Source organism: Protobothrops mucrosquamatus, unplaced genomic scaffold, assembly GCF_001527695.2.
Source record: "Protobothrops mucrosquamatus isolate PMUCROS unplaced genomic scaffold, P.Mucros_1.0 scaffold1323, whole genome shotgun sequence".
Taxonomy (NCBI): domain Eukaryota; kingdom Metazoa; phylum Chordata; class Lepidosauria; order Squamata; family Viperidae; genus Protobothrops; species Protobothrops mucrosquamatus.
The window spans coordinates 265,400-290,694 of NW_015387523.1; the positions used below are offsets into that span (position 1 = coordinate 265,400).

At 42.6% G+C, this 25,295-nt stretch overlaps 1 protein-coding gene across 1 annotated transcript; it reads left to right on the forward strand.

Moving 5' to 3' along the window:
• Window positions 1–1,160: 1,160 nt before the first annotated feature.
• On the forward strand, window positions 1,161–8,956 carry KLHL33 (kelch like family member 33). Its single transcript, XM_015821400.2, has 4 exons — window positions 1,161–1,695; window positions 2,822–3,770; window positions 6,404–6,574; window positions 8,341–8,956. The coding sequence occupies exons 1-4, from the start codon at window positions 1,161–1,163 to the stop codon at window positions 8,954–8,956; spliced, it is 2,271 nt and encodes a 756-aa protein (XP_015676886.1).
• The last annotated feature ends 16,339 nt before the right edge of the window (window positions 8,957–25,295 follow it).

Sequence of the window (25,295 nt, forward strand, 5' to 3'; positions counted from 1 at the left end):
TTGCGACCTTCTGAGACGTAAAGTCAATGGGGAAGCCAGATTCACTTGACAACCGTGTTACTAGCTTAACAACTACAGGGATTCGCTTAACAACGGTGGCAAGAAAGATCGTAAAATGGGGCAAAATTCACTTAACATCTATCTTGCTTAACAATAGAATAGTTGGGCTCAGTTGTGGTTGTAAGCCGAAGATTACTTGTATGTATTTAGATATTCTCTCATTTTACTGTCTTCCATGCTCTCATTGGTATTTTTCTCACTGGGTTCTAAGAAGACATCACAGTTTGTGAGAGGAAAAATCTCCAATTTGTAAAGTGATGACATCATGATATGATGAGGATGATAATGATTTAGGATCAGCCAAAATAAGACAACATGAACACTTTCCAATTCTCCCAAATGTTTCATGAGCTGAGATGTTACTAAAAAAAAAACAATAGGGTGAGATCCAGTTTTGGTCACCGCGATGTAAAAAAGATGTTGAGACTCTAGAAAGAGTACAGAGAAGAGCAACAAAGATGATTAGGGGACTGGAGGCTAAAACATATAAGGAACAGTTGCTGGAATTGGGTATGTCTAGTTTAACGAAGAGAAGGACGAGGGGGGACATGATAGCATGTTCCAATATCTCAGGGGTTGCCCCAAAGAAGAGGGAGTCAAGCTATTCTCCAAAGCCCCTGAAGGCAGGACAAGAAGCAACGGGTGGAAACTAATCAAGGAGAGAAGCAACCTAGAACTAAGGAGAAACTTCCTGACAGTTAGAACAATTAACCAGTGGAACAATCTGCCCCCAGAAGTGGTAAATGCTCCAACACTGGAAGTTTTTAAGAAGAGACTGGACAGCCATTTGTCCGAAATGGTATAGGGTTTCCTGCCTGAGCAGGGGGTTGGACTTGATGACCTCCAAAGTCCCTTCCAAATTTTTTATTTTTATTATTATTATTATTATTATTATTATTATTATTATTATTATTATTATTATTGTTGTTGTTGTTGTTGTTGTTGTTGTTGTTGTTGTTATTGTTATTTAAAGTAGTTTCTTGAAGAAAGAGTGATGAGAATCATTTTGGTTATTTTGGTTATATAGCACTAAAACAGGGATCATCCAGCTCTGAGTTTGTTTGTTTTTTTCCTCACAACTATCTTCTTTTCAGAAAAGGATGACCTGCGTGGACAGACCTCCAGATGTGTTGGAAACTTCTTCAGAACAACAGTTGGAATTGCGGAGTGAGGGACATGCAGAAGGATTTTTCACTGCAGCTCTCCTGCTGAGGGGACAGGACCTGCTTGTGGATACAACTGTGACTTTGGGTCAAAAGGACTATAAAACCCATGGCCTCCTTCTGGCTGCAGTCAGTTCTGTCTTTCTGCAGCGTTTAGAATGTGGGCTGCAAGAAGGGATGAATCTGGATGGTGTGACCACACCATCTGGCTGGGAGGCCATTTTGAATTTTGCCTACACAGGAGCGTTAGAGCCCACCCCAATCGTGGCTGGAGACATCCTGGATGCAGCTGAGGCCCTGGGTGTCCCTCGTGTGGCTGAAATATGCAAGGTAGTGTTGATAGGAATAGAGAATGAGGATAGACTAAGTCCAGTGGAAGAGAAATGGAAGACACTACAGAGGCTTGAAGAGCTGTACAATGAAGGCATCGGTTGGGACATGGAACTTAAAGCTGAAGGAGATACATTTCGAGGTATTGGGTATGTCTAGTTTAAATAAAAAGAAGGAGTAGGGGTGATTAGGGGACTGGAGGCTAAAACATATAAGGAACGGTTGCTGGAATTGGGTATGTCTAATTTAATGAAGAGAAGGACGAGGGGGGACATGATAGCAGTATTCCAATATCTCAGGGGTTGCCACAAAGAAGAGGGAGTCAAGCTATTATCCAAAGCACCTGAAGGCAGGACAAGAAGCAACGGATGGAAACTAATCAAGGAGAGAAGCAACCTAGAACTAAGGAGAAACTTCCTGACAGTTACAACAATTAACTAGTGGAACAACCTGCCCCCAGAAGCGGTGAATGCTCCAACACTGGACGTTTTTAAGAAGAGACTGGACAGCCATTTGTCCGAAATGGTATAGGGTTTCCTGCCTGCGCAGGGTGTTGGACTCGATGACCTCCAAGGTCCCTTCCAACTTTATTATTATTATTATTATTATTATTATTATTATTATTATTATTATTATTATTATTATTATTATTATTATTATTATCATCATCATCATCATTATTATCATTATCATTATCATTATCATTATCATTATCATTATCATTATCATTATCATTATCATTATCATTATTATTATTATTATTATTATTATTATTATTATTACATGATAGCAATATTCCAATATCTAAGGGGCTGCCACAAAAAAAGGGGGGATGTCAACCTATTTTTCAAAGTGGAAACGGATGGAAACTAATCAAGGAGATAACCAACCTAGAGTTAAGGAGAAATTTCCTGACAGAACAATTAACCAGTAGAACAACTTGCCTCCAGAAGTTGTGGGTACTCCAACACTGGAGGTTTTTAAGAGGAGATTAGACAACAATTTGTCTGAAATGGTATAGGGTTTCCTGCTTAAACAGGAGATTGGACTAGAAGGCTTTCAATGTCTCTTCCAATTCTGTTATTCTGAGGTGAATAAGGTAGAGTTGATAGAAAAGCAAAAAAATTAGAGCGCAAGGCCTCAATAGGTTGGGAAGAACTGGAAAAAGCCAGATTTGGGGTGGGGAATTGTCTTGGAGTTAGGGTCACTATGACGTGTGTTAAAGATACAGTCCCTCCATTTCCTGACCTCATCTTCTCTACTTTCAGTTCACCGCTTAGCCTTGGCTTGTGGCTGTGAATTCTTCCATGGTATGTTTACCAGCGGCATGAAGGAAACTCAACAGACCAAGGTTCCTCTTTGCACCCAATTCACTGCAGCTGATCTGGGGTTGATCATCTCCTTTGCTTACACAGGAGTGCTGAGAGGTGGGTGGGATTATATATTTGAAGCTGCACAAGCTGCTCTTCAGTATCAAGTCTCTGGCATCTTGGACCTCTGTCTGGATCTGTTCCACTACAAGCTCACTCCAGAAACCTGCTTGGATGTTCTGTCTTTTGCCCGTGCTTATAGTCTACGGGATCTTGAGAGCACTGCAGAGAAGTTTATATTAAACAACTTTGCTTGTGTCATGACAACGCCAAAGTTCCTAGATCTTCCTGTAAACCAGCTGGTGGACTTTCTTAGTTCTGACTCACTCTACATCCTCTATGAACTAGAAGCTTTCCAAGGAGCTGTCCATTGGTTGACTGCTGACTGGGCTGGGCGGAGGAACTGTGCTGAGAAAGTGTTGCAGTGCGTCAGATTCCCACTGATGTCCACTCGAGAGCTCAAGCAGGTGCGGAAAGAAGAGATGATGGCTGATCCTGGTCGCCTCTACACCCTCATGGTTCAATCCTTAGCTAGCATTCCACCAGGTCCTTCCAAGATGGAGCAACTTCCTTGCCGGGTGAGATATCCAGAGAAGGTCCTTGTGATTAGCGGAGGAGATACTTTGACAACAAATATGGCTACTCGCAGCCCGTGCCAGGATTTCTGGTTCACCCACCGCTTCCTCAATGGCATCGGCTTGGTCAAACAAGTGGAGTGGCGTCGTCTTGGGTACCTTCCAGAGAAACCACGATTCCGACATGCTGTAGTGGTCAAGGACAATAAGATGTACCTCTTTGGGGGGAAGCATTATTATGGCATCAGGGATACTATGTGTTCAGTGTTCAGGTGAGTTTGGAAGACCTGCTGCTTGAAGACAAGAATTGGGAAGGAAGGAGAGGACGGATGTGGTCCCATTCAGTGAAGATACTTTTGAGTAAGAGTGGGAAGATGTCAGGTTTAATATTTTAATGAAGCATCCAATGGTCATGATTATGAGGGAAGGAAATAGCAATAGCACTTAGACTTACATACTGGTTCACAGTGCTTTACAGCCCTCTCTAGGTGATTTACAGAGTCAGCATATTGCCCCCCAATAATCTGGGTCCTCATTTTACCGACCTCGAAAGGATGGAAGGCTGAGTCAACCTTGAGCCGGTGAGAATCAAACTATTGAACTGCTGGCAGCTGGCAGTCAGCAGAAGTAGCCTGCAATACTACATCTAACCACCACGGCTCATTCTGTGATTGATCTAGCATTCAAATTAATGAATGCTGGAAATAACCAGCATTCCTGTTAAGATATCTGAAACCACAGCTGAGGGGCAGCTAAAACATTTTTATATGATTCTCCAGTGATTGGGAATACTGGTTGGGCACTCATCATAGGCCACCATGTCCCCAAGATTCATGATGAAGCCACTGAACTAGCAACATGTCTATGAAGATTCCCAGTCATCCAGATCATGGTTGTCCCAAAGGTGCTTTTTCAAAAGGCAACTGGACTTTGCATTTCCTTGAAGATGTTTCACTTCTCATCCAAGAAGCTTCTTTTAGAACTGAAGAAGCTTCTTGGATGAGAAGCAAAATGTCTTCAAGGAAAAACAAAGTCCAGTTGTCTTTTGAAAAAGCACTTTTGGGTGAACTAGCAACAATTTATATCCATCCATCCATGTTATATGAGAAGTTGGGATCCTTATCATCAGGATCTTGGCCATTGCCAACTTCTGATTTTCCCCCCCACACAGTTCAGAAAAAAATAGAGTAAAATCCACAGTGCTCAGAAAACCTAGAATGGGTTGGACAGGGAAGAGACTTATTCCTGACACCATGGAGTACTTCAGGATTATTCTCTGGCCTTCTGCCTATGTATCCCGAGGCCAGAAGAAAGAATTAATCCACTGATCTAATTTTGTTCTACCTGGTCTGATTTGGTTAAATAACTATACCATCAAGTATCTATCCAATGCTACTTTGGTGTCTGTGTGAGACCCCATCTTTGAAATAACTGGCTTTCTGTGTTTCCATAATACGTCTATCCTTCATATTATCCAGCTAAATATGTTGTGGAAATCAAAACATAGCCTGATAAATCCCAGAAGGTTTTAAGAAAATCCAGGAGGGATTGTGGCTTCTCGGTTCTCTTGCAAATACTAATTAAGTAAGCTTTCCACATATGGACTCTGCAACTGAGAAATAGGAACGAGGATGTCCCTAGTTAGGCTTCCTTAACCAGGAAGAACATATCTGGCACATGGACTGTCCAGGAATAAGGACTAGTGGCCCATTCATAACCAACTTGGAGACAGAGTTAACAGAATAACAGAGTTGGAAGGGACCTTGGAGGTCTTCTAGTTCAACCCCCTGCTCAAGTAGGAAACCCTATACCAGTCCAGACTAATGGTTGTCCAATCTTAGAAACCTCCAGTGTTGGAGCACCCACAACTTTTGGAATCAAGTTGTTCTACTGATTAATTGTTCTAATTGTTCTAACTTCCTCCTTAGTTCTAGGTTGGTTCTCTCCTTGATTAGTTTTCATCCATCCATTGCTTCTTGTCCTGCCTTCAGGCGCTTTGGAGAATACCTTGACCCCCTCTTCTTTGTGGCAACCCCTTAGATATTGGAATATTGCCATTATGTCACCCCTATTCCTTCTTTTCATTAGACTAGGCAAACCCAATTCCAGCAACATTTCTTCATATGTTTTAGCCTCCACTCCCTTAATCATCTTTGTTGCTCTTGTCTGCACTCTTTCTAAAGCAGACATGTCAAACACAAGGCCTGGGGGCCAGATGCGGCCTGCGACATGGTTTCATGTGGCCCACGAAGCCATCCTGGAAACAGTGAGGGAACGGCCCCCACTCCCTTGGCCCTGGCCCAGGCCGGCCGGGAGACAATGTACAATTTTGTGGTGGCCATCTATGCTGAAATGCATTCAGTTTTAGCTCCACAAGGCCGTCTGGAAACAGCAAGGAACCAGCCCCTGCCGTGTTGGCCCTGCCCCCTGGGTGCATGCTGGGGAGGTGTCATTCTTTGTGAGAAATGAAGAAATGCACCATCGCCTGGAAGTGGCCAGCAAATGGCCCTCGCCTACTTCATCTATCCGGCTTGATGGGCTCTGGCGGAGGGGTTTCACAGGCAGTGAGGGTCCTCCAGTGGACCATGCCTTGGCACTTGCCCTGGTCCCACCCCCTTCTGCCAGAGACCCTCAGATCTGTCCCACTCCTGCCCAGGCCCCCACAGGCCCCCTTGACGCGAACGATGTAGAGCTGGCCATGCCCACCCAATAGGCCACACCCTCTCCGTCCACACCCACCCAGTAGGCCACACCCTGGCCACACCCACCCAGCCCCCCAAGGGCAACCGCAATGCTGATGTGGCCCTCAATGAAATTGAGTTGACACCCCTGTTCTAAAGTCTCAACATCTTTTTTTACATTGTGGCGTTATTTTTATAGAGAATTCTTATTCCTTCTTTTACAGGTTTGATCCTCTTTGTGGGAGTTGGGAGCGACTAGCTGACATGACCAATTGCCGGAGCTATTTTCCTGCAGTTTTCCTGGATGGTTTCTTCTACGCTCTGGGGGGGAGCTCCAATGAGGTTTATTGCCTGGATTCTGTGGAGTACTATGAACCTCAGAGCAACACATGGAGGTAGGAGCTCATGGAGACTTAAGCAGATGTGCTAGGTCCAGGTCTGGAGACCATGCAGTGCAAAGGATATAGGTCAGGGGTGTCAAACTCAATTTTATTGAGGGCCGCATCAGCATTGCGGTTGCCCTCAGGGGGGCCGGATGGGTGTGGCCAGGGTGGGTGCGGCCTACTGGGTGGGCATGGATGGAGTGGGTGTGGCCTACTGGGTGGGCGTGGCCAGCTCTACATCATTCGTGTCAAGGGTGCCTGTGGGGGCCTGGGCAGGAGTGGGACAGATCTGAGGGTCTCTGGCAGAAAGGGGTGAGACCAGGGCAGAGCCCATCAAGCCAGATATGTGAAATAGGCGATGGCCATTTGCTGGCCACTTCTAGGCGATGGTGCATTTCTTCATTCCTCACAAAGGGTGACACCTCCCCAGCATGCACCCAGGGGCTGATTCCTCACTGTTTCCAGACGGCCTTGTGGAGCTAAGACTGAATGCATTTCAGCATAGATGGCCACCACAAAATTGTACACTGGCTCCCGGCCGGCCTGGGCCAGGGCCAAGGTAGCGGGGGCCATTCCCTCACTGTTTCCAGGATGGCTTCGCGGGCCACATGAAACCACTTTGCGGGCCGCATCCGGCCCCCGGGCCTTGTGTTTGACATGTCTGATATAGGTAGTCCTCAACTTAAAATCTTTTGTTTAGTAACCATTCTGTCAAGTGCCAGGGAAATCCAGGCAGTTCCAATAGGCATAAAGATTTGTTGTAAGCTTAAGCTCTCTACAAGAATCTGAACTACTAACAGTTAAAGCAATTTGGCAGTAAATAAGGAATTCATGGTCAGCTGGACTTAAATCTCTTGTGGGGACAAAGGATTCGTGACTAATGACACATTTGATCCCTCCCTCAGGCTCAGTCTGATCATCTCCTACACATTTGAAGGTACAGCAGCACTAAAAAAAAGTGACTTATCACCCTTTTTCACACTCAGGACTGTTGCACCATCTCTGTGGACATTGGTTGGCAACTGGCATGTATTTATGATGGTTGCAATGTCCTGGGGTCACCTGATCCCCTTCTGCAACTTTCTGACAAGCAAAGTCAATGGGGGAATCCAGGTTTACTTTACACCTGTGTTACTAACTGCACAGGTTCACTTAACAACCGTGGCAAGAAAGGTCATAAAATGGGGCAAAGCTCATTTAACAACTGCTTTGTTTGGTCATGAAAATTTGGGGCTCCGTTGTGGTCGTAAGTCGAGGGCTTCCTATAAATCTGAAAGGGCATGATTTCAGAAGACAACCTAAATATCTGTTTTTCACAAATAATTTGTTGGGTTTCGACGACCTAGCTAAACATCACACTCTATGCTCCAGCAAAGCAATTATTTTCACGTCCCTAATTTTCCTTTAGGGGTGCAATGGCTCAATAGTTAAAGACCCTGAGCTTGTCATCTGGAAAGCTGACAAGCCAGGTTCAAGACCCGAGCAATGCACAATGGATGAGCTCCCGTTCCTGCTCCAGCTCCTGCCCCTTAACAATTTGAAAGCATCCAAACACGAGTAGATTAATAGGAGCAGCTTTGGTGGGAAGGTAACAGTGTTCTATGCATCTTTGGCATATAGTCATGCTGGCCACGGAAAATGTCTCTGGACAACACTGGCTTCCTCAGCTAAGAAGCGGAGAAGAGCAGAACACTCTTGAGTCCGACACGACTTGATAGGGAAACCTTTACTTTACCTTTAATTCCCCTTTATTTATTCCCACCTTTATTTTATTTCAGGCCTTGTGCACCCTTGCCAACCCCAGTCTGTGGCCATGCAGCTTGTGTCCTGGATGGATGGATCTACATCACGGGGGGCAGCGACGGCTCGTGCCGCTGTCAATCCTCTCTGATTCGCTATCGCCCAGATGGTCCACCTCTCCTTCTGGCCTCCATGCAGGAAGAGCGTGCTGGGCACATCATGGAGGTGCTGAATGGGCGGATCTATGTGGCTGGCGGTCTACGATGGCGGGACGGGCACGGGGGCTACGCTGACCAACTGGCTTGTGAGACGTACAGTCCAGATCAAGACCTGTGGGTCACCTTGCGTCCACTTCCCCAAGCTCACGTCATCGCTGCCTCTGCCATCCTGAACGGAGAGCTCTACATTCTGGGAGGGTACAGCCATAACACCTATCGAGACACGCATCTCATTCACTGCTACAACCCTTCTCACGACCGTTGGGTCAACCTGGGGACATTGCCCCAGGCTTACGCTGATCTAAAGGCCTGCATTTTAGAAGTGCCCTCCTCTTACAGACAAAGTGAGCCGTCAGTCACGGAGGCTCCCAACTTGGACATCCCTCCTGATGCTTCACTGGATGTGCCCTACCAAAACTCTGGATCAAGCTGCTGAAAGGCTCAAAGGTAGCCTATTGGTACAGGTCCTGGATTTACTTGGACAGACCCAGGTTCAAGTGACTTCCTTGGGTGATTTTGGGGTTGTTGTGGTGGGGATAAAACAAGGGGAGAGGAGAGAAGGACTGTTCCGTGTACGCTTTGAGTTGTCAGCAAAAAGGCAATATAAATGCTAATGTTAACAAAAATGCAGGCAGCTCTCAACTTGCAACCATTCAGTGACCATTCAAAGTTGCAACAACGCGCTGAACAATGTGACTTACGACTGGTGCTTGCACTTAAAACCAACGCAGCATCCTCGCGGTCACATGACCCAAATTTGGGTTTTTAGCAAGTAGCATTTATTTATGATCGTTGCAGCATCCCAGGGTCATGTGATCACCATTTGTGACCTTCCCGACCGGCTTCTGACATGCAAAATCAATAGGGGAAGCAGGACATGCTTAAGGAGTGCATGATTCATTTAACAACTGCAGTGATTCACTTAACCGTGGCCAAAAAAAAAAAAAGTTGTAAAATTAACTATGACTCACTTCGCAATCGCCTTGTTTAGCAATGGAAAATCTGGTTCCAGTTGCGGTTGTTAAGTCAAGGGTTACCTGAAATAATATTAGCTTTATTTCTCACTAATAACAATAATAACTGTATTTCCCACTTGGATTGCCACTTAATTCAAATTAACACTGAAAAATATTTTTATCCGTTTGAAAAAGCAAAGAGACTGGAGAAAGAGCTCTCATTCCCACATGCAGATATGATTTCTTTGCAGCTGGATTTTTGTGCAGGTGAACTCAGTTGGACTGTGCGGACACAACTCAAGTGAAAACCATTGAAAAGGCAGAAATAGTAATAGGTTGGTTGAGGTTCTAGATCACATGAGGAGGGCTCTACTTCCAGGACAAGGGGCCCACAAATTCTTTGAGTGGTAGTGGTTCAGGCCAGGATGATTTCATGTATGTTGTGATTAAAATTAAATCTAATTAATATTATTCTCCGGTCCTGCTTCTCACCCCCAACTTTCACCAAAGCTACACCCATTTGATATCTACCTGCTCCTGCACCTGATAAAGGCATCTAATCTCTACACATGAGAACCCAGGCAGACAACGCTACAGTGAATCTCTCCTCACTAACTTCTTAAGAAACGGGCCTCTATCTGCCCCACTGTAGGGTATTTCCTGGATGACTTTCTCTGCATTTGGAAAAGCTAACCAGGGTCATGCTTACTGTTAAATGGCACTTTTATTGCCATAAAAAGAACTGATCTAAGTAACTCCAGAACCTTAAGCTACGTTCTAGGCTCTGCTACAACAATAAGGGTTAAGAATTGTCTGAACTGCAGATATAAAGTGTATAATCCAGTGTTTCTTAACCTAGGCAGCTTTAAGATCTGTGGACTTCAACTCCCAGAATTCTCCAGCCAGCATACTGGCTAGGGAATCCTGGGAGTAGAAGCCCACACTTCTTAAAAGTTGCCAAAGTTGAGAAACACAGGTATGACTACTAAATAGTTGATTCATGATAATCAGTTGTTGATTAAAAGTGTAATAATATAATATAATAATATAATATAATTAATATAATATAATATAATTAATATAATAATATAATATAATATAATATAATATAATATAATATAATATAATATAATATAATATAATATAATATAATATAATATAATATAATATAATATAATATAATATAATATAATATAATATAATATAATATAATATAATATAATANATAGAATAGAATAGAATAGAATAGAATAGAATAGAATAGAATATTATAATAGAATAGAATAGAATAGAATGGAATGGAATGGAATGGAATGGAATGGAATGGAATGGAATGGAATAGAATAGAATAGAATAGAATAGAATGGAATGGAATGGAATGGAATGGAATGGAATAGAATAGAATAGAATAGAATAGAATAGAATAGAATAGAATAGAATAACAAAGATAGAAGGAACCTTGGAGGTCATCTAGTCCAATCCCCTGCTTAAGCAGAAAACCCTATATCATTTCAGACAAATGGTTGTCCAATCTCTTCTTAAAAACTTCCAATATTGGAGCATTCACAACTTCTGGAGACAAGTTGTTCCACTGATTAATTGTGTCAGGAAATTTATCCTTAGTTCTAGGTTGCTTCTCTCCTTGATTAGTTTCCATCCGTTGCTTCTTGTCCTGCCCTCAGGTGCTTTGGAGAATAGCTTGACTCCCTCTTCTTTGTGGCAGCCCCTGAGATATTGGAACACTGCTATCATGTCATCCCTAGTCCTTCTTTTCATTAAACTAGACATACCCAATTCCAGCAACTGTCCCTTATATGTTTCTCAGCCTCCAGTTCCCTGATCATTTTTGTTGCTCTTCTCTGCACTCTTTTCTAGAGTCTCAACATCTTTTTTACATCATGGTGACCAAAATGAATCAAGTTGGAGAATTTGAAACAAAGGATAATAGGCATATGGCATCCACAGTTCAACTAATATTGCTGAATTTATTAAGTTATAACTAAGTTTAGTAGCCTCCATCCGTATCGCTCAAATTCACTGGGCAGATACTGTGTTACCATGACATGCTCCAAAATAATAAAAAAATTAAAAAAATCCATAAAGACATGCCAAATTACTTCTCTATGATGCCAAGAAAATTACATCACTCTAAGCTGCCAGGGACCGAACTTGACTCAAACTTCTAATGAGGTATTATTTAGCAACATTTCGTAAGCAGGAAGAGTCTGCCAACTTGTGTTTTGACATAACCAGCAAATCACCTCAAAGTCTTCCAAAGATCCCTCCATTTGGACCAGTCTAGGAGAAAAAAAGGATTTCTGATTTTCTGATTCATCCACTGCTTCAAATTATTAAAGAATATCTGAGGGAATGTTCTCACTGGTAACCCCGTGGGTAAGAAAAGTGATTTTTTTAAATAAAAAAAACTGCCTATGAAAATGAGACTATCCCATATGTCTAAATATTAAAAAAACAGGGAGAAAAATAGGAATATGAATGGGAAACAGGAGAACATTTAAAACACAACCAGAAAAGTCCATCTAATTAAATTACCTGATTGAAGAGAATCTGATGCTTCTGAATGGATGCAAAAGTCCTTACGGAGAGTGTTGTGTTCAGAAACAGGAAGCATCACTGGATTCTTGATGAAATGTTTGCAGGCTGGCTGTCTTTGTTATTTCTGAGTGCAATTACTTTCACAATGGATTTTTGGATTCCGCTAAAAAAACCAGCTAATCTTTTAGTAGTGATTGAAAGTTGCTCTGCCCAATCCACTAGTATCCTTGCTAGTCATCCACTTCTACACATCTAACCAGAAAAAGATTCCAGGGGTGGTTCTCTTCTTAACTGGTCAAGCTCTTATGCCCACAGGATTAAACATGTGTATTTAAGAAGAATAGGATATTTCTAGCATATTTAGACTCCCAGCATGGGGCCAATTGATCAGACACTGAAGGGGGCGCTATAGAGCCATATTCAAATGCAGTAGAGAGGGTTGCAGAAGAAGCTTTGTTTTAGATAGGTAGAAATTCCATAGGTAAAGCTCATCTCTCAGGAGAAGCTCTCCACAAAAGGGAAAGCTTCAATTGTTGAGTGACATATGAAGTATATAATGCAAACCTTTGCTTACTATAAAAGAAAAAAAATGTTCATTATCATAAATTGCTCCAGTGCCTAGGCCAGGGGTCGGCAACCTTGGCTCTTTTATGACTCGTGGACTTCAACTCCCAGAATTCCGGAGCCAGCCATGCTGAGGGAAAAGGGAGAGGTTTCCAAGCTGAGCCATACTGGCTCAGGAATTCTGGGCGTTGAAGTCCACGAGTCATAAAAGAGCCAAGGTTGCCTACCCCTGGCCTAGGAAGTTAGGTGTTATGATGGTTAATTTCATGTTTAAATGAAGCTGCTTTGGTGTATTGTGGTATTGGTCAAGGAGTAGGAAAAAAGAAAGAGGGTACCTTGGATTCCAAGAAGGATCACAAAAGTTTAAAGCAGGGGTCTTCAAACTTGGCCCTTTTATGACTTGTGGACTTCAACTCCCAGAATTCCTCAGCCAGGCACGCTGACTGAGGAATTCTGGGAGTTGAAGTCCACAAGTCATAAAAGGGCCAAGTTTGAAGACCCCTGGTTTAAGAGATGAAGGAGATACAAAAAACTATCTATGGAAGGTAGGAAGCTTATACAGCTATGTGCTGTAATCTAAAATCAATGCTGTGAACACATTATTGGCTACTGTATTTCCAGGACTAGCAAGTCTATACATTTTGAGGTCCTGATGGAAAGGCAGGATCCAAATGTAACTGGAAAAAAAAAATAAATCAATAAATGTTGGACTTTATTACGGAATTTCCCCCAATGCTAGGTCAAAATGCTTTCCACCCATTTTGAGTGGGAAAAATGAATGGCCTTGGAATGTGGTCCTTACTGCCTATATCTCTGCCTTTAGCCAAGTCCCTGTCCTCCCTAGCAATCAAAGTCTCACAGACAAGATCCATGATCAATTATAAAGAAACAGTCAGTCCCAAAATATGCTGGACACTAACAGCCATGAAGGCTTTGGGAAAAATATTGAGATGCCATGATATGGTTGTCTTGGATGGTGTTGAAAAAAGGAGAAAAATACTATAAACTACTACAGCTAAGGATTTCAGACTGAAGATACAAAGAGAATCCCAGCAAAGAAAGAAAGAAAGTAAAAAAAATATGGGCACTATCTAACAAAATGAAATTCAATGGTGAGAAAAGTAAGGTTCTACATTTAGACAAGAAAAACCAAACGTACAGGTATAGTATAGGGGGTACCTTGCTCAATAGTAGTAACTGTGAGAGGGACCTCGGAGTCCTAGTGGACAATCACTTAGATATGAACCAACAGTGTGCTGCAGCTGCCAAAAAAGCCAACACAGTGCTGGGCTGCATTAACAGAGGGATAGAATCAAGATCACGTGAAGTGCTAATACCACTTGGTAAGGCCATACTTGGAATACTGCATCCAGTTTTGGTCACCGCGATGTAAAAAAGATGTTGAGACTCTAGAAAGAGTACAGAGAAGAGCAACAAAGATGATTAGGGGACTGGAGGCTAAAGCATATAAGGAACGGCTGCTGGAATTGGGTATGTCTAGTTTAATGAAGAGAAGGACGAGGGGGGACATGATAGCAGTGTTCCAGTATCTCAGGGGCTGCCACAAAGAAGAAGGAGTCAAGCTATTCTCCAAAGCAGCACAAGAAGCAACAGATGGAAACTAATCAAGGAGAGAAACAACCTAGAACTAAGGAGAAACTTCCTGACAGTTAGAACAATTAACCAGTAGAACAACCTGCCTCCAGAAGCGGTGAATGCTCAACACTGGAAGTTTTTAAGAAGAGACTGGACAGCCATTTGTCCGAAATGGTATAGGGTTACCTGCCTGAGCAGGGGGTTGGACTAGATGACCTCCAAAGTCCCTTCCAACTTTATTATTATTATTATTATTATGAGCTGCAGGTGATGTAGAGATAACTGCAGTTTTGTGGATTCATAGGAAACATTAAACTTGGATAAAAAGGGTTGATAGACTGCAACTGGGCATCGTGAGTGAATCAGGCCACTAACTTAAGCCACCATATTACTTTGTGTATTTATTTCTATCCCTTTATTATTTTTATAAATTGCTCTAGGTGGCAAACATATCTAATGACTCAAAAGTGGTGAACATATCTAATACAGTCTTCAGCTTACGCCCACAACTGAGGCCAAAACATCCGTTGCTAAGCAAGACGGTTAAGGGAGTTTTGCCCCATTTTATGACCTTGTTTGCCACTATTGTCAAGTGAATCACTGCGGTTATTAAGACAATATCATGCTTGTTAAGCAAATGTGGCTTCCCCAGTGACTTTGCTTGTCAGAAGGTCGCAAAAGATGTGTCATGGTTCCGACAGGTGAAACTCTTCAAAAGAACTTGGAGGCATTGTTTACCTTAAAGAATCTTTTCTTCGAGTAGCGTAACATCGGCACTGCATAATCGAACCCAAAAACTGAATTCCTCTCCCCTGGGCACATAGTATCAAAGTACAATTCCTTCCTCCAATTAACAGTCATAAATCACATTCCCCAATTAGCTAGAAGCACGGGCTTCCTCTCCAATTCTCCAGCCCCCCAATTCTTTATCAGCTCGGGGCTCAATAACCTTGATTCTCACGCTAAGCTTAGTGTTGTTATGTCTAGCTAGACTCTCCTTCACATCCCAGCATCACCTAACTCTAAAAGCGAAAGGGAAAAAGATGATAGCTACATTTCCATCTGTTGTCAATGCAAAACATCCGATGTTAGCAGCGTTGACAAGGTGATCACATGATCCTAGGACACTGCAACCGTCATAAATACGTACCAGTTGCCAAGCAAGTGAATTTGGATCATGTGACCATGGGGAATGCTGCAAGGCTCGTTAAGTGTGAAAAACTGGTCATAAGCCACCTTTTTTTCCCTCCCCAGTGCTATTTTAACTTTGAGCAGTCATTAAACAAATGGTTCTAAGTTGAGGATTACCTGTACTCGTTCTTCCTCCTATTTTCCCCACAACAACCACCCTGTGAGGTGGGCTGGGCTTAGAGAGAAAGAGAGACTGGTCCAAGGTCAGCTAACCAGTTTTGGTATCTACAGCAAGATTAGAATTAAGACCCATGGATACTTTTTTTTTTTCAAAAGGCAACCGGACTTTCTTGTTTTTTTTTTTTCCTTGAAGAAATTTCACTTCAGTTCAGAACTGAAGAAGCTTCTTCTTCTTCTTTTTTCTTTTTTTTACAAAATTTTATTGAATATACAATTAAAAAACACAAAAGACACATTAAACATAATACAATTAAAGACAAAAAAGACACATTGGACATGATACAACTTCCCTGTTTAAACGATACTATTAATATTACTTTACATTAAGTTGTTACACATTGTTACACAGTGCGCATTCTTTCAATAAAGTACATCCTAGTTAAATAACTTTTGGTTCTATCTGATATAACAAATATTAAAAGAAGAATTTCTAGGTTATCTACTTAATCATCAGCCTTTGTCCCAGCGTACCTCTTTAAATCCAACCAATTATACACTTTATTCCAAATTTCAAAGTACTCTGTTTTATTTTTGAATTCTAATGTCAGTCTATCCATTTCCGTACAGGATAGAATTTTGTTTAGTATTTCTTCTTCGGGGGGGGGGGTGTTCTTTTCTTTTCCAATTTTGAGCATATGTTAATCTTACTGCGGTTAAAATGTGCAGAATTAAATATAAAGCTCCTTTGCTGAATTTATCCATAGTGATCCCTAATAAAAAGAGTTCTGGTTTTACTTCAATTTTTAATGATAGTATCTCTTCTAACCAATTCTTTATCAAGTGCCCAAATTTTCGAGCTTCTGAGCATTCCCACCACATATGATAGTAAGTCCCTGTGTATTTTCCTACATTTCCAACATAATGGTGAAGATTTTTTGTCTATTTTTGCTAGCACTGAAAATAGTGACTTAGGACTGTTTTTCACACTTAAAACTATTGCGGCATCCCTATGGCCACGTGATCCCAATTAAGATGCTCGACAACTGACTCATATTTTATGATGGTTGCAGTGTCCCGGGATCACGTGATCCCCTTTTTGTGACCTTCTGACAAGCAAACTCAATGGGGAAGCCAGATTCACTTAATAGCCGTCTTACTAATTTAACAACTGCAGGGATTCACTTAACAACCGAGGCAAGAAAGGTGGTAAAATGGGGCAAAACACACTTAATAAATGTCTCGCTTAACAACAGACATTTTGGCCTCAATTATGGTCATAAATTGAGGACTATGCTTATTTGTAGCTCAGGATTGAAATGAGGGGTCTTTGGTGCTCTCTGACCCTAACCCTAATCCTTAACCCTAACCCTACCCCCTAATCCTAACCCCCTAACCCTAACCCTAACCCCAAACGCCAACCCTAACCCCCTAACCCTAACTCTTAACCCTAAGCCTAAACCCTAACCCTAACCCCCTAACGCCAACCCTAACCCTAACCCCCTAACCCTAACTCTTAACCCTAACCCTAACCCCTAACCCAAACCCCAACCCCTTACCCCAACCCTAACCCCCTAACCCTAACCCCCTAACTCTAACCCCCTAACCCTAACCCTAACTGATGATGTTACCTAACTTGGGTAATGAAATATCTGCAAGAAAGCAAGAAAGCTTAGAGAGCAGCAAGGACCCCTCACTTTTGATATCACCATTCAGATACATCACAATTGAAGTGGGCAGGTTACATTCAGAGCAGAAGCCTCTACAGATAGTCCTACGGCCCCAAATGAGCCCAAAATTTCTGTTGCTAAGTGAGACATTTAAGTAAGTTTTGACCCACTTTTATGACCTGGCCACAGTTGTTAAGTGATTCACATGGCTTTTAAGTGAATCTGGCTTCCCCATTGACTTTGCTTGTCAGAAGGTCGCAAAAGGACACCACATGTCCCGGAGGGACCCTGCAACCGTCATGAGTCAGTTGCCAACCATCTGAATTTTGACCATGGGGATCCCGCAATGGTTCTAAGTGTGAAAAACGGTGATAAGTCACTTTTTTCACTGCCATTGTAACTTCAAATGTCACTAAACAATCTGATAATAAGGGGAAAAAAACCCCAGCTAAGAAACTAAAGATCCTGATTCATATTAATACTTTGCTTAGTTATTTTCCAATAATTTTTAGAGAACGTCTATTTGCTTGTATACTTTTATTGTATTGATTTTGTTGGAGTGTTGTTGTGGTGGAGTGTTTTCCTTCTTGATCCGGGTTGTATTTCCTGTTTTTAATTGCTTGTTTTGTTTGTTTGATGTTGCTGGTCATTGATCAAATAAATAAACACAATTTCAAATTTCAAATCGATCATAAGTCACTTTTTTCAGTGCCTTTGTAACTTCGAAAGGTCACTAAGTGAACTTGTTATAAGTCAAGAACTACCTATGCAGCGTATATTGGAGGTGATGACCCTTTGAGAGCTGTCTGCAACAAAATCCCATTTTAATGTATGCTGATTAATGTATATTTAAAGTGACAATAAAGTTATTATTCTATTCTATTCTATCTATTCTACATTCTGTTCTACTCTAGTGTTCTACTCTATATTCTATTCTACTTTACTCTATATTCTATTCTATTCTATATTCTATTCTATTCTATTCTACTCTATTCTATATTCTATTCTACATTCTGTTCTACTCTACTCTATATTCTATTCTACATTCTGTTCTACTCTACTCTATACTCTATTCTACTCTATTCTATATTCTATTCTACTCTATTCTATATTCTATTCTACATTCTGTTCTACTCTACTCTACTCTACTCTATATTTTATTCTACTCTATTCTATATTCTATTCTACATTCTGTTCTACTCTACTCTATATTCTATTCTACTCTATTCTATTCTACTCTATTCTATATTCTATTCTATTCTACTCTATTCTATATTCTATTCTACTCTATTCTACATTCTAGTCTACTCTATTCTATATTCTATTCTACATTCTGTTCTACTCTATATTCTATTCTATTCTACTCTATATTCTATTCTATTCTACTCTATTCTATATTCTATTCTACATTCTGTTCTACTCTATATTCTATTCTACTCTATTCTATATTCTATTCTACTCTATTCTATATTCTATTCTACATTCTGTTCTACTCTACTCTATATTCTATTCTACTCTATTCTATATTCTATTCTACTCTATTCTATATTCTATTCTACATTCTGTTCTACTCTACTCTACTCTACATTCTATTCTACATTCTGTTCTACTCTATATTCTACTCTACATTCTATTCTACTCTACTCTACATTCTACATTACACTACTCTACTTGTATTAAGTTCCCGCGCTGGATCCCGGGTCCTTTCCCTGCGCCTTAACGCAACGGGTTAATCCGGAGGCTTCGGGCGAGGCTCCCTCGGCTGTCTCTAAGAGGAGGAGGAGGAGGAGGAGGGCCCAATTCCGTTTATCGGCAAGGCAATAAGCGCCCTATGACCGGGGGTGGCGCCTCGGCCGCCGCTCGCTTCCTTCTCCGCTTTTCCCTCCTTGCGAGTTCGGAGCACGGAGCTCGCTCGCTCGCTCGCTCGTTTGCCCGGGACGAAGAAGAGGGGGCGCGGGTCTCTCTCTCCGGCGTCCGAGTCCTGAGCTTCTCCGGGGGCTGAGGAAGGGTGAGAGGGCGCAAAGGACCAGCCCGCGAGGCTCGGCTGCCACTTCGGCTTGGAGACGCCGCCGCTTCCTGGTTAGCGCCAAGGGCTTGTGAACATCATCAGCTGTCCTGGGCGGAGGGAGAGAGGGAGGGAGGGAGGAGGAGAGAAAAAAACAACAACCCCCAGTTGGCGGCATCGCTAAGCACCCGTGTCACGCCTCGAGCTAGGCCGTGGGGATGTGAAACACGTTTCCCCGCAGCGTGCTGAGTCATTCCCGAAGCGCTTGTTTGGGTTGTCGGGTCAATTATTTCCACTCCCCCCCCCCCAAGATTTCTTGCAGACGAGAGAAGAGTTTTGAGCCTTTTTTTTTTCGTCAAAGGGATCAAAGGAGTTTTATTGTACAGGTAATCCTCGACTTACAACAGTTTGCTCGAGCTAGGCGGTGGGGATGTGAATCACGTCCCCCCCCCCCAGCATAATCTCCCTCCTACATCTTGGTGTGGCTGAGAAATGGGTGAACTGGTTGAGTGCAAGGCGCGGGAGAAAGTTGCCCAAGATAATTATTTCCATTTTTTCCCCAAGATTTCCTGCAGATGAGAGAAGAGTTTTGAGCCTCTTTTTTTTTTCCCCCAAAAGGATCAAAGGTGTTTTATTGTACAGGTGGTCCTCGGCTTACAACAGTTTGTTTAGTGACCGTTTGAACTTAAAACGGCACTGAAAAAAATGACTTATGACCGTTTTTCACACTTAGGACTGTTGCAGCATCCCGGCAGTCACTTGATCGAAATTCAGACGCTTGGCAACTGGCTCGTATTTACGACAGTTGCAGTGTCCCGGGATCGTGTGATCACCTTCTGTTACCTTCTGACAAGCAAAGTCAATGGGGAAGCCAGATTCGCTTAACAACCGTGTTACTAACTGAACAATTTCAGTGATTCATTTAACACGGTGGCAAGAAAAGTTGTAAAAATGGGGCAAAACTCACTTAACAAATGTTTCACTTAACAACAGAAATGTGGGGGGTCAATTGTGGTTGTACGTCGAGGACCACCTGTAGTTTTCCATTTAGAAACTACTTCGGGGTTTCTTAAACTCCGCAACTTTTACATGTGTGAACTTCAACTCCTAGCTTGGAAAGGCAGGGGTTTCTTCACACAAACCCTGACATAATTTTTAACATCCTGATTTATTGAACAAACCATTGTTATGTAGATTCACAGGGATTAATGCCCCACACACTGAATTACATAGTCTATCCCCCCCCCAACAGCCCACTCCCAACAACTATTACAGCACAAACAAACAGTGGTTAGTTTGCTTGCAGTTTTGTGTAGGGCATTAATCCACTCCCTCTGTGAATCTACATAATGATGGTTTGTTCAATAAACCGGTATCTAAACATTATGACTCCGGGTTTGTGTGAATAAGCTACTGCCTTTCCAAGCTGAGGTAACTGCACCAGCCTTTCCCAACCCGGCTGCCCTTTAGGAACCATTTTGGTTGAGGTTTATGGGTTATGGAACCCATGCATGCTCAATGGTTTGGGGTCCCTGGGGGGGGACTGTGTCTTTCCTTAGAAATGGAGGCTACTACAGGTAATTCTCGACTTAACGACCACAATCGAGCCCAACATTTTTGTTGCCAAGTGAAATATTTATTAAATGAATTTTGCCCCATTTTGCGACCTTTATTGCCACAGTGGTTAAGTGAATCACTGCAGTTGTTAAATTAGTGACACGGTTGTTAAATGAATCTGGTTGTCCCATTGACTTTATTCATCAGAAGGCCGCAAAAGGTGATCACATGACTCTAGGACACTGCAACGGTCATAACTGTGAGTAACTTCCCAAATGGCTGAATTTTGATCATGTGGCCATGGGGATGCTACCATGGTCATAACTGTGAAAAACGGTCATAAGTCACTTTTTAATGTCATTGTAACTTTGAACGATCACAAGTAATTTCTTTATAGGCACCTTTGTAAATATTGACCTGTTAACTTTAATGTTTTCTTGCGCTTGTTTTTAATCGTCCTCCTTCTCTTGTACATGCTTCCCAAATTCAAATTTGCCCCAGAGGTAAATGTATCGGCAAGCCAATCTTTGCATAGTGAGTTGGCATCACCCTGTTACACATAGGGAAGAACAAGAAGCCATGTTGGGTTTGGACCGACACGTCACCCCATTGACATGTGTGAAATGAAGGAAGTTCTTTTTTTCTCACACCCCGGATTAGTGGCAGTGACAATGAATTAACCAGGGATCCAGGGTGAGGGAAAATTGAGGCTTAAGGATTGAGCAAGGTTGTGTCATCTGAAAGATGTTTGGGGCCTTGAGTTCAGGGTAGGTAGCTCTCTAAGCCAGCGGATGGGATATGTTCCAGGATGTGATCCAAACAAGGTCATACAGGTTTTTTAATTTTTGTTTTCTTTTTATCAAGCGTCAGAGCCAGGAGAAAGATATTTGAGCTGTAACCACTTCCAATATTTTTCACCCTCAGCCACTTTAAGAGCAGTGGACTTCAACTCCCAGAATTCCCTAGCCAGCATGGCTGACTGGAGAATTCTGGGAATTGAAGTCCACTACTCTTAACGTCGCTGAGGTTAAGAAACACTGGCTAAATCTTCTTCAAACAGCCAAGTTGTTAGCCGCCCTGAGTCCGTAAGGAGAAGGGCGGGGTAAAAGTTTAATTAATTAATTAATTAATTAATAAATAAATAAATAAATAAATAAATAAATAATAAATCTTCAGTGCTGCTAAATGAGTTTGAATTATTTGTGTGGGTAATTTGGCCCCTTTTCTAACCAGGCAAAGCATAATAACAAAGTAGTTTGTGCTTTGGGATTCTTAGTGCTGTCTCAGCTTGGTGGTTTTCTTGCAGACGTTTCATTACCAATCTAGGTAACATCATCAGTGCTAGAATGAAGTTTAAAAATAAACTGAACCTAATGTCTGTGTGTATGAGCATGTGTCGGTGCGTGGCTAGCATATAACAAAATGTGCCACTGATTAGAAATTATATTCCTATTTTTTCATCTAGGTGTAAAGAAAAGGCTTCTGAAATGAATTTGTAGGTTACCATCTATCACAGTCTGCAGAAGTGACAGGTGATCTGGGCCTGTCTGGTGATCCTTGGAGAGGTAAATCTTTAATCTTCTTTTCTTTATCTTCTAACCCATGGCCTTCTCAAAGATGCTATTCCATTTCAGCATTCCTTCTCCTTGATTGTGCCTTTGAGCTTATTGATGTTCCAATATCTAAGGGGCTGTAACAAAGAAGAGGGAGTCAAGCTATTCTCCAAAGCACCTGAAGGCAGGCCAAGAAGCAACGGATGGAAACTAATCAAACAGAGAAGCAATCTAGAACTAAGGAGAAATTTCCTGACAGTTAGAACAATTAATCAGTAGAACAACCTGCCTCTAGAAATTGTGGAAGTTTTTAAGAAGAGAATGGACAACTATTTGTCTGAAATGGTATAGGGCAGGGGTAGGCAACCTTGGCTCTTTTATGACTCGTGGACTTCAACTCACAGAATTCCTGAGCCAGCCATGCTGAGGGGAAAAGGAGAGGTTTCCAAGCTGAGCCATGCTGGCTCAGGAATTCTGGGAGTTGAAGTCCACGAGTCATAAAAGAGCCAAGCTTGCCTACCCCTGGTATAGGGTTTCCTGCCTGAGCAGGGGGTTGGACTAGAAGACCACCACGGTCCCTTCCAACTCTGTTATTCTGTCTTTTCTTGGTCTTCCATGTTGCCTCATAACCCCAACCCAAGGGCTAAAAATGCAAAACAAAGGCCGAAATATTTGATTTCACCCATTCTGAAGCCAGCCTTTTTGCAGCCAGTGCTATAAAGTGTCATCCTTCCTCCTTGCCTATGGCTAAGAGCAGGGAACTCTGTGTCCTGTAATTGCTGTAATATCCTGTAATTAAAGAAATAACACACAATTACTTTTATTTCTACTTGGGAACCGTTTCTGGATTTTGTGCTCAAGGTGGAAAAAAAAATGAAAATTTGATGTTGAGTTTTATCGATTAGATAAAATAATAATAATAATAATAATAATAATAATAATAATAATAATAATAATAATAGTAGTAGTAGTAGTAGTAGTAGTAGTAGTAGTAGTAGTAGTAGTAGTAGTAGTAATAAAGTTGGAAGGGATCTTGGAGGTCATCGAGTCCAACCCCCTGCTCAGGCAGGAAACCTTATACCATTTCGGACAAATGGCTGTCCAGTCTCTTCTTAAAAACTTCCAGTGTTGGAGCATTCACTGCTTCTGGAGGCAGGTTGTTGCACTGGTTAATTGTTCTAACTGTCAGGAAGTTTCTCCTTAGTTCTAGGTTGCTTCTCTCCTTGATTAGTTTCCATTATAGAAATGGCTAGTTTATACTATTATGCAAAACTTTAAAAGTTGAGGCTTGATGCTATTATCTCATTCTACTGAGAGTTGGAAATCAATACCTTTTCTTTCTTTTTTCCCTTTTTCCTACAGTTTTCCCTTTTCTTTTCCCTCCCCTGTCTTTCCTACTGTTTTCTTTTGCATTTTTGCATTTTATATTATAAATTAATGATAATTAAAAAACGGTTTTAAAAGCAAGCTTGCCAGTTGAATTTGCATGCCCATTTTGAGAACAAGCAGTTCACAACTGGACTTTTACTCAGGCACACAATCACCGCCTTTATTTTTTTTTCTTCTGCAGAGATTGAAGCCCTGTTGACTTTTTCCTCAAAGACTATGGATCCCATTGCCCTACATTGCGTGGAGAAGCCTTCTGTCCATGCTAATACTCCTGTTCCCCATATTCTCCAAAAACTGGAGGAATCTCGACTTCGACTTTTGAATCCTGTCCGTCCTTCAGGATTGTGGGTAGGTCCCCAGGAATCTCCTGTCACCCAGGGCCAGTCAGTGGCTGATCCCAGAACAGTTGATTACCTCAGCTCCCTTGATCTCTAAATGCTCCAGGTTGGCCACTCAGCATGATAAGGTACAGCTAAGACTCTGTGCCTATGACAGTGATGGCGAACCTTTTAGAGAACGAGTGCCCAAAACCCAGCCCTGCCTGCCCCCGCTCCACTCCCGCTCCGTCCTCAGCCCAGCCCCGCCCGCCCGCAGGGCCACCCACTGCCTCCATGGCCCGCCGCAGATTGCCCAGGTGGCCCAGCAGCGTCATGGCCATGGCCTCTGCCCACGCCCCTCAGCATCATCTGCACGCGATGGGGCACAAGGGCAGAATCTTGTCCCTGTTGCCCGGCTGCCATGTCCTTGGCTGCACTGCTCCGCGCCAGCTGTGCTCGGGGGCGATTCTCCTCCTGGGGGGCTGCTGGTGAGGAGGGGGCCATGGGGGGAGGTGGGTCTGGGACGATGGCGTGAGTGCCCACAGAGAGGGGTCTGAGTGCCGCCTCTGGCACTCGTGCCATAAGTTCGTCACTTCTGGCCTATGAAAATATTCCTAATAAGTGTTGGCTTCAACTGGATTCCTGGGTAGTTGATTTAAATGTTGTGCCTTTTCCCCAACCGCACACAGTTATGAAAAACAGAAATGGTGAGGGCCTGAAAGTGGTGTCCTGGCAAGTGGTAGGCCCTGGCTGGCCTCTGTTTTTGAAAAGAAGGGTTAAGTCTAAGTAGGATAGGAGACCACAAGGAGATCTCAGAGACGTACACTAGCCCAGGAAGGTGTAAAGGCCAGCAGCAGACTTGCTTCTATCATAAAGCCAAGAAAACTGCAGGAAGACGTGTTGTCTGTAGAAATCAGGTCCAACGTGGAGGAGACCTTTTTCAGGCCCAACCCTTCTGCCAAATTATCAAGGGGAAATTTCCAGGGTATCGGAAGGAAGAAAGGAACCGTGCCGACGCTTGAATTCAATTGTTGCTGCTCCGCTTATTTAGATGTGTCTGATTGTGTCCCAGCAGAAAGATGTGGGTGAGGCAGAGAAACTTGGTTTGGCACACGTGGAGAGCTTGTGGAAAGGCCCGGAGGGGTCTACAAAGAGTGACAAGGTCACAGAGGCCAGACAGACATCGGGAAGAAACCAGAACCAGGAACAAAACAAGTTAACGGTAAGGAAGCCGCCGCTGAGTGAAGTCAATTCAAGTGGAGCCTATCGCGGATTGAAGAATACAGGTAGTCCTCGCCTTACGA

Bases quoted from the DNA above. Each gene is read 5' to 3' on its own strand.
- KLHL33 (XM_015821400.2), top strand. From the start codon at position 1,161: ATGACCTGCGTGGACAGACCTCCAGATGTGTTGGAAACTTCTTCAGAA. The intron at 3,771-6,403 runs GTGAGTTTGGAA...CTTCTTTTACAG, and splicing joins ACTATGTGTTCAGTGTTCAG to GTTTGATCCTCTTTGTGGGA. The intron at 6,575-8,340 runs GTAGGAGCTCAT...ATTTTATTTCAG, and splicing joins CCTCAGAGCAACACATGGAG to GCCTTGTGCACCCTTGCCAA.